Raw genomic sequence first — 12,500 nt, 5'->3', positions numbered from 1 at the left:
TGGTCTTGGAGGAAGCAAGCCCGAGGGCTGTGTGGCTGGGCAGGGGGCTGGGATTCACAGGGTCTGTGCTGGGGAAGCGGGATGGGCAGCGTGAGGAGCAGAGGCTGGGAAGCCCCAAACTCGCTTGAACTGGGTGGGTGAGCGAGGTCAGTGCCAGGGTAGCCTGGCTATCCTGGCATGTGCCGGCAGCCATTGGGAGTCTGCAGCTGGGTACCTGGGCTCACTGTCCTTGTGCTGAGCCTTTTTCTCAGTTATACTGGCTTTTCTCCTGCAACACATGTGTGAGCAGTTCCTGCCTGCTTTGGGACTGGGGCTGTGTGCGATGGAGGCTGCAGGCACCTCCCCGCTGTGTGTGGCAGCGAGCTCTTCCCATGGCCAGCTGCACCCCAGCGCGTTACTGCAAGCACCGCCTCAGCGTTTGCTCCAGCAATTGATTTACAGTGTTCAAATCCAAGTGGCTTTGTTCTGGTTTCTTGCGATAATTGCTCAGAAATTGGGCTTAGCCGTTCCCAAGTATGGGATCCTGGGCCTGGAAGGGCAGGGAGAGTTGCTAACCACGGGGGAGAGAATCCCGCACAGCTTGCAGCCTCTCTGAACATTTCTGGGGATGCTAATGGGAATTGTGCTAAGTGGTTGCGGCTTTTCTTTTTTTAATTCTAAAGCTTGGTTTGAAGGGCAGAGTTGGCTTCTCAAGGATTGCTTGGAGCCTGTGTTTAAAAGCACCTCTCCATGCAGAGGGGAGTGGAGAGAGGTGCTGTGGGCCACCAGGGGCGAGCTCAGGCTGCGGTCCCGTTGCAGAGCAGTTGTCACTCACTGATAAGCCAGCAGCCATGATGTTTCCAGACAAGGGCTTGCATCTGCTGTACCTCATAGGGCTCCTGGTGGGGTCCATGAGGGTGGCGAGGGTCTGGGCAGATGTAATCTTGCATTGGCACACAGTGATGGAGGTGAGGAAAGAATGGACGAGCTCTGCAGTTTCTATTTGGGACCCAAGCAAAACAGCCAAGTACTGTGGGATAAGCAGATGCCCCCAGCTGTTACCGGATGGGGATGCCTCTGTGCCTGCTTTCATCCTGGGTTGCTTCTCCTCTGGATCAGTAAATCCCACCTAGAAGGTTGCATATCTGGGTGCTTTGCAATTGAAACTTTGCTCATGGATGCAAATGGCTGCGCTACAGACCGATTTGACGTGGCCCTCCATGGAGCACGTGGAGAAGAACTAGATGCAGGGCCTGCGTGGTTGCGTGATAACTCGCGTGAAGCGGTGGTGTGCAGGCATCGTGTCTCCTGCAAGTCCGGAGCAAACCGCCACGAAAGGGAGGGGGTGGGTGGTCGTCTCAGCAGACCCACACTCTCAGAGCAGGGCTGTTGTATCCAGGTGTGTGGTACAACTGTAGGGGCAAAGAGATGGCGTTTTCCTAAGTCCCTCATCGTCTTGATCCACCCCAGTGCAACCATGCTGTGTTTATCCCAGACCTGGAGCTCCTAGGTGCTGGTGCAGTTCCTCCTGGCTCATGAAGCCAAAGCCACTCTAGCTGAGCATTTCTTGGAAACACTGTTTTGTACCCGTCCAGTTGTGCTGGGTACTCAAATAGGAATGACTTTTTTCCTGGATGCAGAGTGAGTTTTTGTTTTTACTTTAACTGGAATGGGAAACGACATAGTTTTAAAAGGCTTATATGATGGGTGCCCAAAGACTTTCCAGATGTTGGGCTTGATCAGACCAAGCCTGCCGTGTTCAGAGCTCTTTGCCTGCATCAAACCATTTCCATCTGGCCTGGTGGGAGAGAGTGGTTTGTTGCAACTCTACCCGTCTGAGAGGCTTTCTCAATTCGAACCTCTTGCACAGAGGAACATGCTGGCTGGAAATCATTTGGAGATGCAAATCTCTCTGGGTGTTTGGCTTGGCTGCTGTTTCCGCGGTATCTGCTAAGCAGTGGAATAGGCTGTGTGTGGAGCAGGCGTGCTCCGAGCAGCTGCTTTATGTGGCTATAGGGACCGACCCATGAGGCGGGGGGGTTGCTTGTGTTATTAAGCATTCATGATATTTCTTACCTGCTTCTACAGCTTCAGCTGGTGCAAATGAGCCTTCTGGCTCTGTGTTTGTGACCAGGAGGGGAGGAAAAGCTGACCCATGTGTTGTTCCCAGTCCTGGCATGCCAAAAATCTGCTTTTATAGGAGCATGTTCATAATGAACTGTGCCAGGAAACACATGGCTTGCTGGAGCCATGAATGGGAGGTCTGTATGGGGCCCTGTGCTCACCGAGAGCCTCGCGAGGACAAAGAGCAGATGCTGGCCTGCGTTACTTGCTCTGTGGCAGCCTGCATCCTCTGGGCTGCAGCGGATGGGAGCAGGAGGTGGGATCAAGGTACTAAGTGCTTGGCTGGTCCAGTGACAGCAGAGAGGGCAGGACAAGAGGCCAGGCGATTGGTTTTACTGCGTGCTGCTCTTTGTGGCTCCCCTGGCCTGGGGAGGGCTGGCTTGCCTCTCTGCAGACGTGGCTGTTTGCAGCGGAGGCTGGGTTGGAAGGAGCCTGGGCGCTGCAGGCAAGCAAAGAAGTGCTGCTGACAGCTGGGCATGATGACTGTGGATGGGGAAGAGAGGGAAAAGAAGGGATGTGTGGAGTCCATTGGGGCCCAGATGTCATAGGGACAACGGGGCTGTGCATGCTGTGCCTGGCTGCAGCAGGAAGGAGAGGCTGTCAGGTGAGAGTTACAGCCCTGAGCATTAGCAGCGCTTCGGTGTCTGGAACATTGCTCCCTCGTAGGAGCTGCTGCCAAGCCTGCATGGGCTAAGCTGCTGGTGAGGAGTGCACAGCCAGCACATGAGGAGTTAAACCTGCCTGCAGTCACTGGAGCCTTGTTCTCATGGGGGGCTCAGTGCTTCCTGTGGGCCAGCAAGCTCAGGATGCTCCTGCCCCGGTGATTTGATTGCCCAGCCTTCGGAAGCAAGCTGGGGCTTGAACCCAGAGTCTGCTGCTCTTTGATCCAAGAGTGGCTAAAAGCAAAACCCCAGCATTGGAGCCATTCCTGAGGACTTGGCAACAGAAGGAATTGCTGCTTGCAGACAATGATGTTTAATAAATTGCTCCTAAAGACAAGACCTGCTTGATAATGCTTTCTGGGAATGTGTTATTGAAACCTGTGAGAGTCCAGGACCCCAAACCCTAACAGGATCCCTGCTGTGCCTTTTGTGGCCTTGGGATGGAGCACAGGTCATGGTCTTTTCTGAAAATATGCCTATGGTTGTCTCTGACACCAGACTTCTGCTGTGGCCCGATGTCTTTCCCAGAGAACATGGTGATAAATCAGTCCCGTGTTTGGGGCTGTCTGTGTCTATCCCATGTTGAGCTCCTTTGGACTTGGGACCTGAGTGTGAGCTTCTCGGTCCCTTCTGCTGGGGTTTGATGCTCTTTTCCTTCACGGGCTGCCTTTCTTGTGGCCCTTAGCTCTGCTCCTGGGCTTGCAGGGAGCCAGGTGGTCTTTGTAGCTGTGGCCTGGGTTGTTGGTTTTGCTTGGGGTTAGCAGCAGCTAAGCATGCTGCTGAGGAATGCAATGTCAGCTTTAAAGCAATGCTCTGCCTGTGTCTTCCTTGCCTTGTTATAGGTCTGGGGAGCTGGGAGCAAGTGCTGCAGAGTGATAGGAGTCCAGAGTGTGTTAGCTCATCCAAACCTTCCTTTTCCCTTAGTGATTCCTCATCAAAGAGGAATAGCCTGTGTTGCTGCTGGGTTGATTGCAGAGGCTTTGTTTCCTCAAATGGTCTGAAGAATGGCAGTGGCAGAAGCATAAAGGTCATAGAGTAGATATGGTGGGGTGGTGATACATTCGCAGTGGATTCCTAGGTGGCAAAAAGCTATCACTGCCACCTTGCTTTGCAGAGGTTTGTTAATTAGCTGACACATTCAGAGTTGGTTGCTTGGTAGAATAGTGGTGAAAGTGTCTCTTAATCCTGTTCTTTCAGTCTGAGGCTGAAGGGCTGCAGCCTGGGGATGGACTTGGGCTACTCCTGCTGCCCACCTCAACGTAGTGGTGGGGGCTAGGGCATCTCTGGCCAGGTCACCCTCCTCTCTCCCAGCTGTATCCCCAGTCTCCTCTCTGCAGGAAAGTGCACTGTGTGGTTGCTGGAAGGTACCCAGGGCCTTCCCTGGGTGAGCTGCTGTGCTCCTTGCCCCTTGGGTGTTGCAAAGGGTCCTGCACTTTTGGGGAGCCAGGGAGAGCAGGCTCCCCACCTGTGTGCTGCAGCAGGGCCTTCCTAGGGAAGATGGCATCTTTGCTAACTATTAAAGAACACGGACAGGGAACAAATGTTTAGCAGTGTGTTACCAAGCTCTCTGTCTAGTTAGGTGCTGAGCTGGTGGTGTAAATATATCCAGCTCCCACCTCAGGGCTGAGACTTGCAAGCAGTTGTGCATCCTCAGGGCTCCACAGTGGAGCTGGGGCAGCTGTGAGCTCCCCTGCTCTGGCTTGGGAGGATTTAAGGTCCTCTATGCTTTGAGAGGCCAGAACAGATGCTGGCCAGCCATGTCCTCTGCCAGAAGAACTCCTTGGGGCAGCTGGCTGTGACAGTTTTTGCAGCTAGCTCCTTGCATTGTGTCCTGGTACCTGTGGGTCTTCGTTTTATTTGTTTCCTGTAAGCCAGCTGTCCCCCTCCACAGCTGGGGCAGATCCAAGGCCGCCTGCTGGCAGGGGAGAAGAGGAGGAGAATGGTTCCCTTTTGGAGAGGAAGGATGCAGTTTGGGTGCTCAGGGCTTTGCTGCCCTGGGGACTGCAGATGAGTTGCAGCTCCTCTAATCTGCTGTTCCAGATGCAGAACATTAAAGGAGCTGGCTTGCACATCTGGCTGAGCTGGGCCAGGGTGAACTTTGCTGAAGCGTCCCTGGAAGCAAGTCTGCAGAATAACGCTGTTGGGGCCTGGCTGGAGAGTGGGGCTGGGCTACAAGCTGCAGAAGCCCCGCAGTGCTGGGCTTGCTTTCCAAACCAGGAAACCTTAAACTTGCACAAAGCCCTCTCCCAAACCCCATTCCCATGCTTTTAATTCCTTGTTTGGTTGCAAGCAGCTTTGGGATTACTCATATCCTTGCATCAGCTGCGGTGTCTCAAGAGGTTGGTAACCTAGGCTCTTTTGGATACAGAGTGAAATGGATCCTTTCCTTTTCCCTTTCTGTCCCGTCCAGAGCTCTTTTAGCTCAGTGAGGAGGTGCCCAGGAGCTGGGCACTGGGCATGCCTGGGGGTGGGTGGCTTGGGGTTGAGGGGATCATGGATCTCCCACGGGGTTGGGGATGTGGAGCACTGCAGCGTGCTTCTGGCTCTGCTGGCACCGCAGCCATGGCAAACGCCTGCCGAGGCTAGCCATTGCCTGCTGAGATCTGTGCCACCTTTCTGTCCTCCACAACTGCCACTCGGTGCAAGTGCCCCAGGCAGGCACGGGGCCGCCATGCTGCGGCACACGCCACCGCCAGCCAACTTGCCTGTTGCTTCCCCAGCATGGCTGTAGGTGAGTGAGACGGCTGCGGCGGCAGCAGGGATTGGGGGCTGTGCAGCAGCTGAAGGCCTTGTGGTTGAGACTGCATTCCCAAGCGATGTCGTTAGGCAAGGAGACAATGATTTTTGGATTGCTTCAAGATGTAGGCGACTCGGCCTGTCAGGCGGAGCAGGAGATGTGCTGCCTGGTCTCCCCAGCTTCCACAGTTGCTCTGCGGCACCCAGATGGGGTTGGGCTACTGGAGTGTCCCCAGGCGAGCGCTCGTGTGGGACTGGCACTGATGCATTAAGCAACGGATGGAAAACCCGGCTTGGGTCAAGGCCTGGCTTGTAATGCTGCGCCATGCCCTTGCAGCTTGAAAGAAGAGCATGAAGGTTTGGGGGCTTGCTGCCGTGTCAGGGGCTCATCAGGCAGCATCCATGGTGCTCTCAGGCCTCTGGTATGGTGCAGAAGGTGGGCTGGGTGCTTTCACTGCCAGGCCTGGCCAGGCTGCACCAGGGTCCCAGACTCTCTCGTTGGCTGCAGCCCTAAAGATAGCCTTAGAGATGGCTGATCCCCCAGGAGTGAGTCCTGCCACCCCATGCATTTTCTGGCTGTGTCTCCATGATTACAAAGCCCAGGACCCCACGAGGGTCTGCAGTCCGTGAGGTTCGCTGCCTGTTGCATGGCTATCTCCACGGCACGGGAGGACAGTATCCAGCCTCAGAGGTGAGAGACGCACAGCTGGGAGGTTTGCTGCCACCTCCTTCCCCAAGAGCCCTGCAATGTCTCTGAACAGGGATGTGGGATCCCCCAAAACTTCAGCCCCAGTTTCACAGTGCTAGACTCTAGCTCTGCCATGGCTCCCTCAGATCCTTATTACTTTTTTGGTGCATTTTCTTACAGATCTGGCTGATGAAAACAGCAACACTGATGTCTCTCACTTTTCTAGCTCTGGAGAACGGCCCCAAACCAAAGCCATTCCCAGGCTGTGCTGCAGTCTGCTGCCAAATCGCTGCAGTAATGTTGGCTACCATGGGGCTGGGTCTCTGTTGCCAAAGGTGTAGAGAGCCCTTTGCTCCCTGGCAAGCTCATAGGATTGAAAACTCTCTGCAGAGCTTCAGGCAGCAGTAACTAACTTCATAGGAGTGCTCACAAAGTCTGTCCTTGATGCGGCTTTGCTGGTTTTGTCACCCTGAAATGCTCTGCCTGTGCTCAGCCCACTGTGGCCTTTGGAGGAGGCTGCAACGGCTGAGTCCTGGGGACATCCCAAGCCCAAAAAGTGAATTGAGATACACTTGGTAGAAATTCAGGCTGGCAACGCAGGTGTTAGTGTGAGTGTTTTTCCTGGGAAGCTGCTATTTGCCTCCTTAAATAAATGAAATTAATTTTGAGCAGGGGGATACCTCTGCATGAAGGATGCTGTGTTCCTGCATTCGTATCTTTGCCATGAGAACGCTCTCCGAGCCGGGATGTGATCTGAGCCTCCTCTTCTCTCTGTCCTTGTGTGTCCTGCTGGTGCCTGTTCCCTCCCTGCAGATGATTTGCTCTGTGGTGTGTGGGAATGATACCCTGGGGACCTGTAGGTACCAGTGCGACTTCCCTACACAATTCTCTTAACCTTCATCTATTACCTCAACAGGAGGGTTTTGCATTTCAATTAAATATCCTCTGGGTAAAACACCACTGGGTGTTTTCAAGTGTGCTGCATTTCAAATGTGTTTTATCTAATCTGGCTGAAGCTTTCCTGAAAAGCTTTCTGTAGCCACAGTTGAAATGGTTTTAGGCCAGAAACATGTGTTGAGGGTTTCTTTTTTCTCCCAGCCAGGGGTGGCTTGTGTCACACACATATGCAGAGAGCGGGTGTTTGCCAGCACACACATTTGGGATTGCTGCTTGGCATTGGCTTTGTGGAACTGTGGCTGGCCCAGCTGTGTTACTAGGGGAGAGCTCTGCGCTGGCTTGGGCTTGCTAAGCTGACTTCCAACAAACTTGGTGTTGCTGGGTATTTTTTGGGATGGCTTTTGCTAAGGGAAGAAAAAGAGTCATTTTGCTTCTTTCAGCAGTTCCTCGCAATGCAGCCCAGTGCAGATGAGCTGATGAAATCACAGCAGAATCGTGCCGTTGTGAAGGTGTCCGGTCAGACTGAGCAAGGGCTGCCTTTGCTCCCCACCAGGTGCTGCAAAAGCTGTCTCATCTGCCAGCGTGGGCAGTTCTGGCAGCCTCCAATGGCTAAGCCATGCGTGACCGTGGCTCTGCCACACAGTGGTGCCTGGAGGTCCTCTAGCTGGGTGAGTGGAACAAGCAGAGGCATTTTGTTCTTCATTCAGTACAGGTGGTGCTGTCTGTTGGCTTTATACAGATTTTACCCAAACTCTCGTGTAATGGCATCCCACACAGGTAGCCCTCTGCTTGGACAGCTTTCTTGGGCCTCTGTCCCAAAAGCCCAGATGAGGCGGAGGGGATGCGTGCACCGTGCTGGCTGCAGACATTTCCTGGACCAGGGCTGTGCAACTTTTATGGGCAAGTGCAGCACTTCCCGTCTCCAAACACGGGGCCCTGGTGCTCTGGATTTAGAGTACTATGAAAAGCTGTGTCCAGATCTGGGCTTCTGATGTCTTCCACCCCAAAACATCTGGACCACATCTAGCTGCTACCAGTCTTTCCTTGCAGCCCAAATCTAATACACGGCTGGGACAATGATTTTCAGCATGTGCAGCCAGTCCATCCATGGCACCTTGGATGCTATTGTCAAAACAAAACACAAGTTTATGGCTCTTACTGCACTTTAACACTTATTTATCCCAGTTTGCTTTGGCACTTGTGCTCACGAGACGTTCATCACAGGGATCTCGCTTGAGCTGAAATGGTTGTGTCCGTTTACCCAGGATGGAAGATAAGGACATAGTTTCTCCTGTTTCACAGGGGAGCTGGATCCCAGTGTTTCCTGACACCTTCTAAAATTCCTGCTTCCCTTGTGGAGCTTGTGCCAAGCCTTCATCATGTCCACTGTCCACAGAGCCCCGTCCTCCTGCCTGGACATGGGGGATGCTGAGGCAGCAGGGTGTATGTGATGAGGCTGCTGAAGCTCTCAGCTGACCAGCGCTGAGTGAAATGCTGGCAGTGATGGCGAAAGCAGTTCTGCTGCTGTTTAGTGTTATACTGCTATATCATGTCTTGATACCCTAATGGCCTACACCTTTGGAGAGAGATGCCTCATCACTAACTCCAGCACTAGTGTGACTAGTAGACTCTGAAAGGTTTTGGAATGCTGAGACCCGAAGAGGAGAACTGATCCATCTCTTTCATGAGCTCTCCTGATGCACACTGCCACCTTGCACGTGTTTTGTACCATACAGGTGTGGTTTGATGGCCATGTGCCTTGGTGTCGTGAAGCGTATCTGTGCAAAAGGACAGACCCAGTTCCTGTAGGTTCAAACCTGAGTGGATTTAACTGTCCTGTTCCCTTTTGCTCCTGTCTGTCTGTCCCAGCAGCCTGTTTTGGCATGTGCTTGGCTCCTGATACTCTGGAGCTGTTGTGCTATTGAGTGCATAGCTGTGTTTGCGTCGGGTTGGGTGGTTGCTACCCTGCTGAGTGCTCTTGGTGAGACAGATCTGATGTGTGGAGGACTAGATGCGTGTACCTATGTAAGAACATGTTCCCACATATTGTGTTGCCTTGGGGCATGTGTTCATCTTGTGGTGTTCATGAGACAACTGTCACAGACTGACGGATAGTTCCTGCCTTTTGGGGAGGTGCATGGTAGCTGACGATGGAAACTTCACTGGACATGCTGACCCTTGGAGCACAGCGTGCTGATGGGGCTTAGCTCAATACGAGAGCCAGGAGACAGGACTTCAGGCAGTGTCTGCAGCTCTGTCATTGGGGCCACAGGGGTCAGTCTGTGGCTACTCCTGGTGGCCTTAAATGCTGTGAGTGCAGTTGACAAGTGATGTCCACGCAGGAGCTGTGGGACTTAACCTGGCTGGTTGACAGTCCCCTGGGGATGTTGCCTGCGCAGTGGCATAGGCTGCAACGAGGTCCTCATCCTAGACCCTGTGGTATGTCGTTGTGCACTGCTGTTCCTGTGACCACCCAATTCCTTGCTGCCCCCTTCCCGGTGGCTGAAAATTATTATTGAACCCACAGTCCCATCCTGGAAAGGTTGCAGGCAGGAAAGACATCTGGGCTCTCGACTACTGTCTCCTCTGCCCCAGTGTCTTTGGGAAGAGGCTTCTGTGGTTTTCACAACTGGAGGACTTTGCTGCTCTCTGTCTGGACTATGGGGAAAGGGTGTTAGCAGACACAGGCCGACACTGCCCCTGCTCCTGGCTGATGTGTGCTTGGAGCGGGGAGACTGGAGCCTCATCCTGGGGAGCAGCAGTGCTGATGAGCGCCTGTGTCTATGCCTCGCTGCCGCTGTGAGCAGGAGAGCTCAGGCTAGCTGTGCTGGAAATGTGTCACTGGCACTGGGGTGCCCACGAGTGGCTGCAGGCTGGAGAGGCTTTGCTTGGTGCTTGCACTACGCGGCAGGCTCCAAAGGCTTTCCAGCATGGAAAGGGCTCTTGAGGCTTTCTGGGATGTGGTGATCTAGATGCCCCCTTTGAAACATCCCCTGCAGAATAGGATCCCTTACCCTTACCTCTAGGTGACTAAGCTGTCCTGTGAAATTATGTCCCTTTACCGGGCTTTTATACAAACACGAGGCAGGAGGATGTGGCTGAGCCTCCAAAGAGGAACTGCCCTTCAGCTGGGCTTGGATCCTGTTCGTGTAACTCATCCAGGCAACCACTTTCTGAAGCCATTTTCCTTGCAGTGGTGGGAACGCACTGTTTTGACCACTTTCTTGTTCGCCTTCATGAGAGACTGCTTCTAAGATGCTCGAAATCTGCCTGGCTTGGCCTCTTTCCCTGCAGAGCATGGTGCTGGGAAGAGAGTCCAACAGCAATCGGCGTGTGCTGAATTGCCCTTTGTCTGCTTTCCTTTCTGCGGCCAGCTGGTAACCGGAGCAGAGCGCCTGCATGGCTGGCTGCGACCAGGCAGCAGCCAGATTTAGGAATACGCTAGCATGGTCCCTCTGCAGCCATGTGAGGAAATGCCTAGGGAAGTGCTGGCTGCTCTGTCCTGAGGACCCTGAGCTCTTGGGTGGGGGTTAGTGGGTGGAGGAGGATTCTTCAGCTTTTCCACCGCTGCAAAGAGATGCTTCCAGCCCTCCAGAGCCACCCCACGGCCACTGTCAGACCCTGGGGTCAACCATTGCAATTTCTTGTTTCCGCTCCTACTTGCAAGTGGGCTGAGTCCCCAGCACAAGCTTGGGCTGTCGCTGCTGCATCCTCTTGTGCTGTGCTCCAGCGGCTGCTGTGTTTATTCCCGAGGGCAATCCTTGTTCCAGACCAGTTTTTTTCTGGGTAATTTCTAAGGATGTGGAGGTGAAACGGAGACATGATCCCAAGGACAGAAGCTTTGAGGAAAGCCTAGAAACAGTCTATGGGTGTTTCTGATCTGGGGCAATCTTGATGCATGGCTGGGACTTAGGATGCATCCCAAAAAACAGGTCAAGAGGAGCTCAAAGAAATATCTGAACTTCCCAGGAAGCTGCTTGCTCTCCCTTGTTTTGGTGACTGACTTTCCGGCTCACACACTGCGAGACACCTCTCTGTTCACGCTAGAAGTGCAGCATTCAGCAGTGGGTCACGGGAGCTCCCTCCTAACACCCCCGGCCCCAGGGAGCGGAGGGCTCTCCTTGGCTTGTGGCAGGCTCAGGCATCCTTGTTCCAGTGATTGCTGGAGAGACAGCCTTAAAGCGGCTGCACTGGAATCTGAGCACAGATCTGTCTAAACTCCCCCATCGGGGATTGCTTTTGGCAGCTGTGCTTTGGGGTGTGTTTCTCCTAACAACGGCGGTTTCGGCTGTCTGGAGACCCTTGAGAACAGCACATGCTTGCCTACTCCCTTCTCCCCATCCCCATGCTCTAAACATGCCCTCCTTTTTCTGTCTTGCAGCTGTGGGGACTCGGGCGATGATCCTTTTCACCAAGGAGCCGTACTCCCAGGATGCCCTGCACGGCCGCAGCGCCATCCTCCGCTGCGAGGTGCAGGAGCCAGCGGATGTGGAGTTTAAATGGCTGCAGAATGGGCTCCCCGTTCGGGACACAGAGCAGCGCTTCAAGGAAGGCAGCAACCTCCAGTTTGCTGCTGTCGATCGGCACCGGGATGCCGGGGTCTTCCAGTGTGTAGCGAGGAACTTGCTCACTGGGGAGGAGGCCCGCACAGCCAATGCATCTTTCAATATCAAGTGTGAGTGTGGGGCGAGGGCAGCCAGGCATATGCCGCAGCCTGGTGCTGCCCACCGTGGCCAGGGCAAAGCACTCTTTTGGGAGGGCCTGAGACTGGAAACAGCTTTGCCAGGCTGCCTGCTAATCTGTGTGGGGGTGGTGGTCAGACAGGGATCGATGGCATGAACTGTGCAAGTAGGATTCCTCTCCAGCTGGCATGTCCTTCGTGCCCTCTAGGCCTCTTGTATCTCCTGATGTCCCCAAGGCTGTCAGAGATGCTTTCTCCTGTCGCCTTCCCCATTTGTATATATGAAACAGGGATGTTTCTGCACCAAGTGTGTCCTGAGCACTGCAGATCCTTTCATAGCCCCTCTTATCCCTCAGAGAACAGCTGCATGGGGCAAAGTGGGATGTTTGCAGGGTGGGTGTCCCTGTACTCCATGCTGGCTTGAGGGCTTATGTGTCTCTAAGCATGCTTGTGCCCTTGCTGCCTGTTCTGGTTATTAAGAGGTCGGCATCCGCCTGGGCTCAGTAGGTTTGAAGAGCCAGCTGTGTTGATATTCTTTGATCCCACAGGGATTGAGACAGGCAGTGTGGTGCTGAAGCAGCCGGCCAGCGTAGCTGAGATCCAGCCCTCCTCCACAGTGGTGCTGCGGTGTCACATCGACGGCCACCCGCGGTAAGGGTTGCCTCCTGAGGAGTGGACCCTGCCAGGGGTCCCCCTGCACCTTTGCTGCGTGCTCTTCCCCTCTGTCTCTCTC

The 12,500-nt window shown here is 54.1% G+C and overlaps 1 protein-coding gene across 2 annotated transcripts in view; it reads left to right on the top strand.

Moving 5' to 3' along the window:
- Positions 1 to 12,500, top strand: part of PTK7 (protein tyrosine kinase 7 (inactive)) — a 40,649-nt gene that overhangs the window by 15,293 nt on the left and 12,856 nt on the right. For both annotated transcript variants that reach the window (XM_087773493.1, XM_087773495.1), the window contains exons 2-3: positions 11,468 to 11,761; positions 12,316 to 12,418. In XM_087773493.1, coding sequence (XP_087629619.1) covers positions 11,468 to 11,761; positions 12,316 to 12,418 — 397 coding nt within the window. The remainder of the gene's footprint in view (positions 1 to 11,467; positions 11,762 to 12,315; positions 12,419 to 12,500) is intronic.

The sequence above is a fragment of the Nipponia nippon genome, unplaced genomic scaffold (assembly GCF_047370975.1).
Source record: "Nipponia nippon isolate SJK-2023a ecotype South Korea unplaced genomic scaffold, ASM4737097v1 scaffold_4, whole genome shotgun sequence".
NCBI lineage: Eukaryota > Metazoa > Chordata > Aves > Pelecaniformes > Threskiornithidae > Nipponia > Nipponia nippon.
Note: the sequence above shows the minus strand (reverse complement) of the source record. Positions and strands in the feature narration are given on the sequence as shown.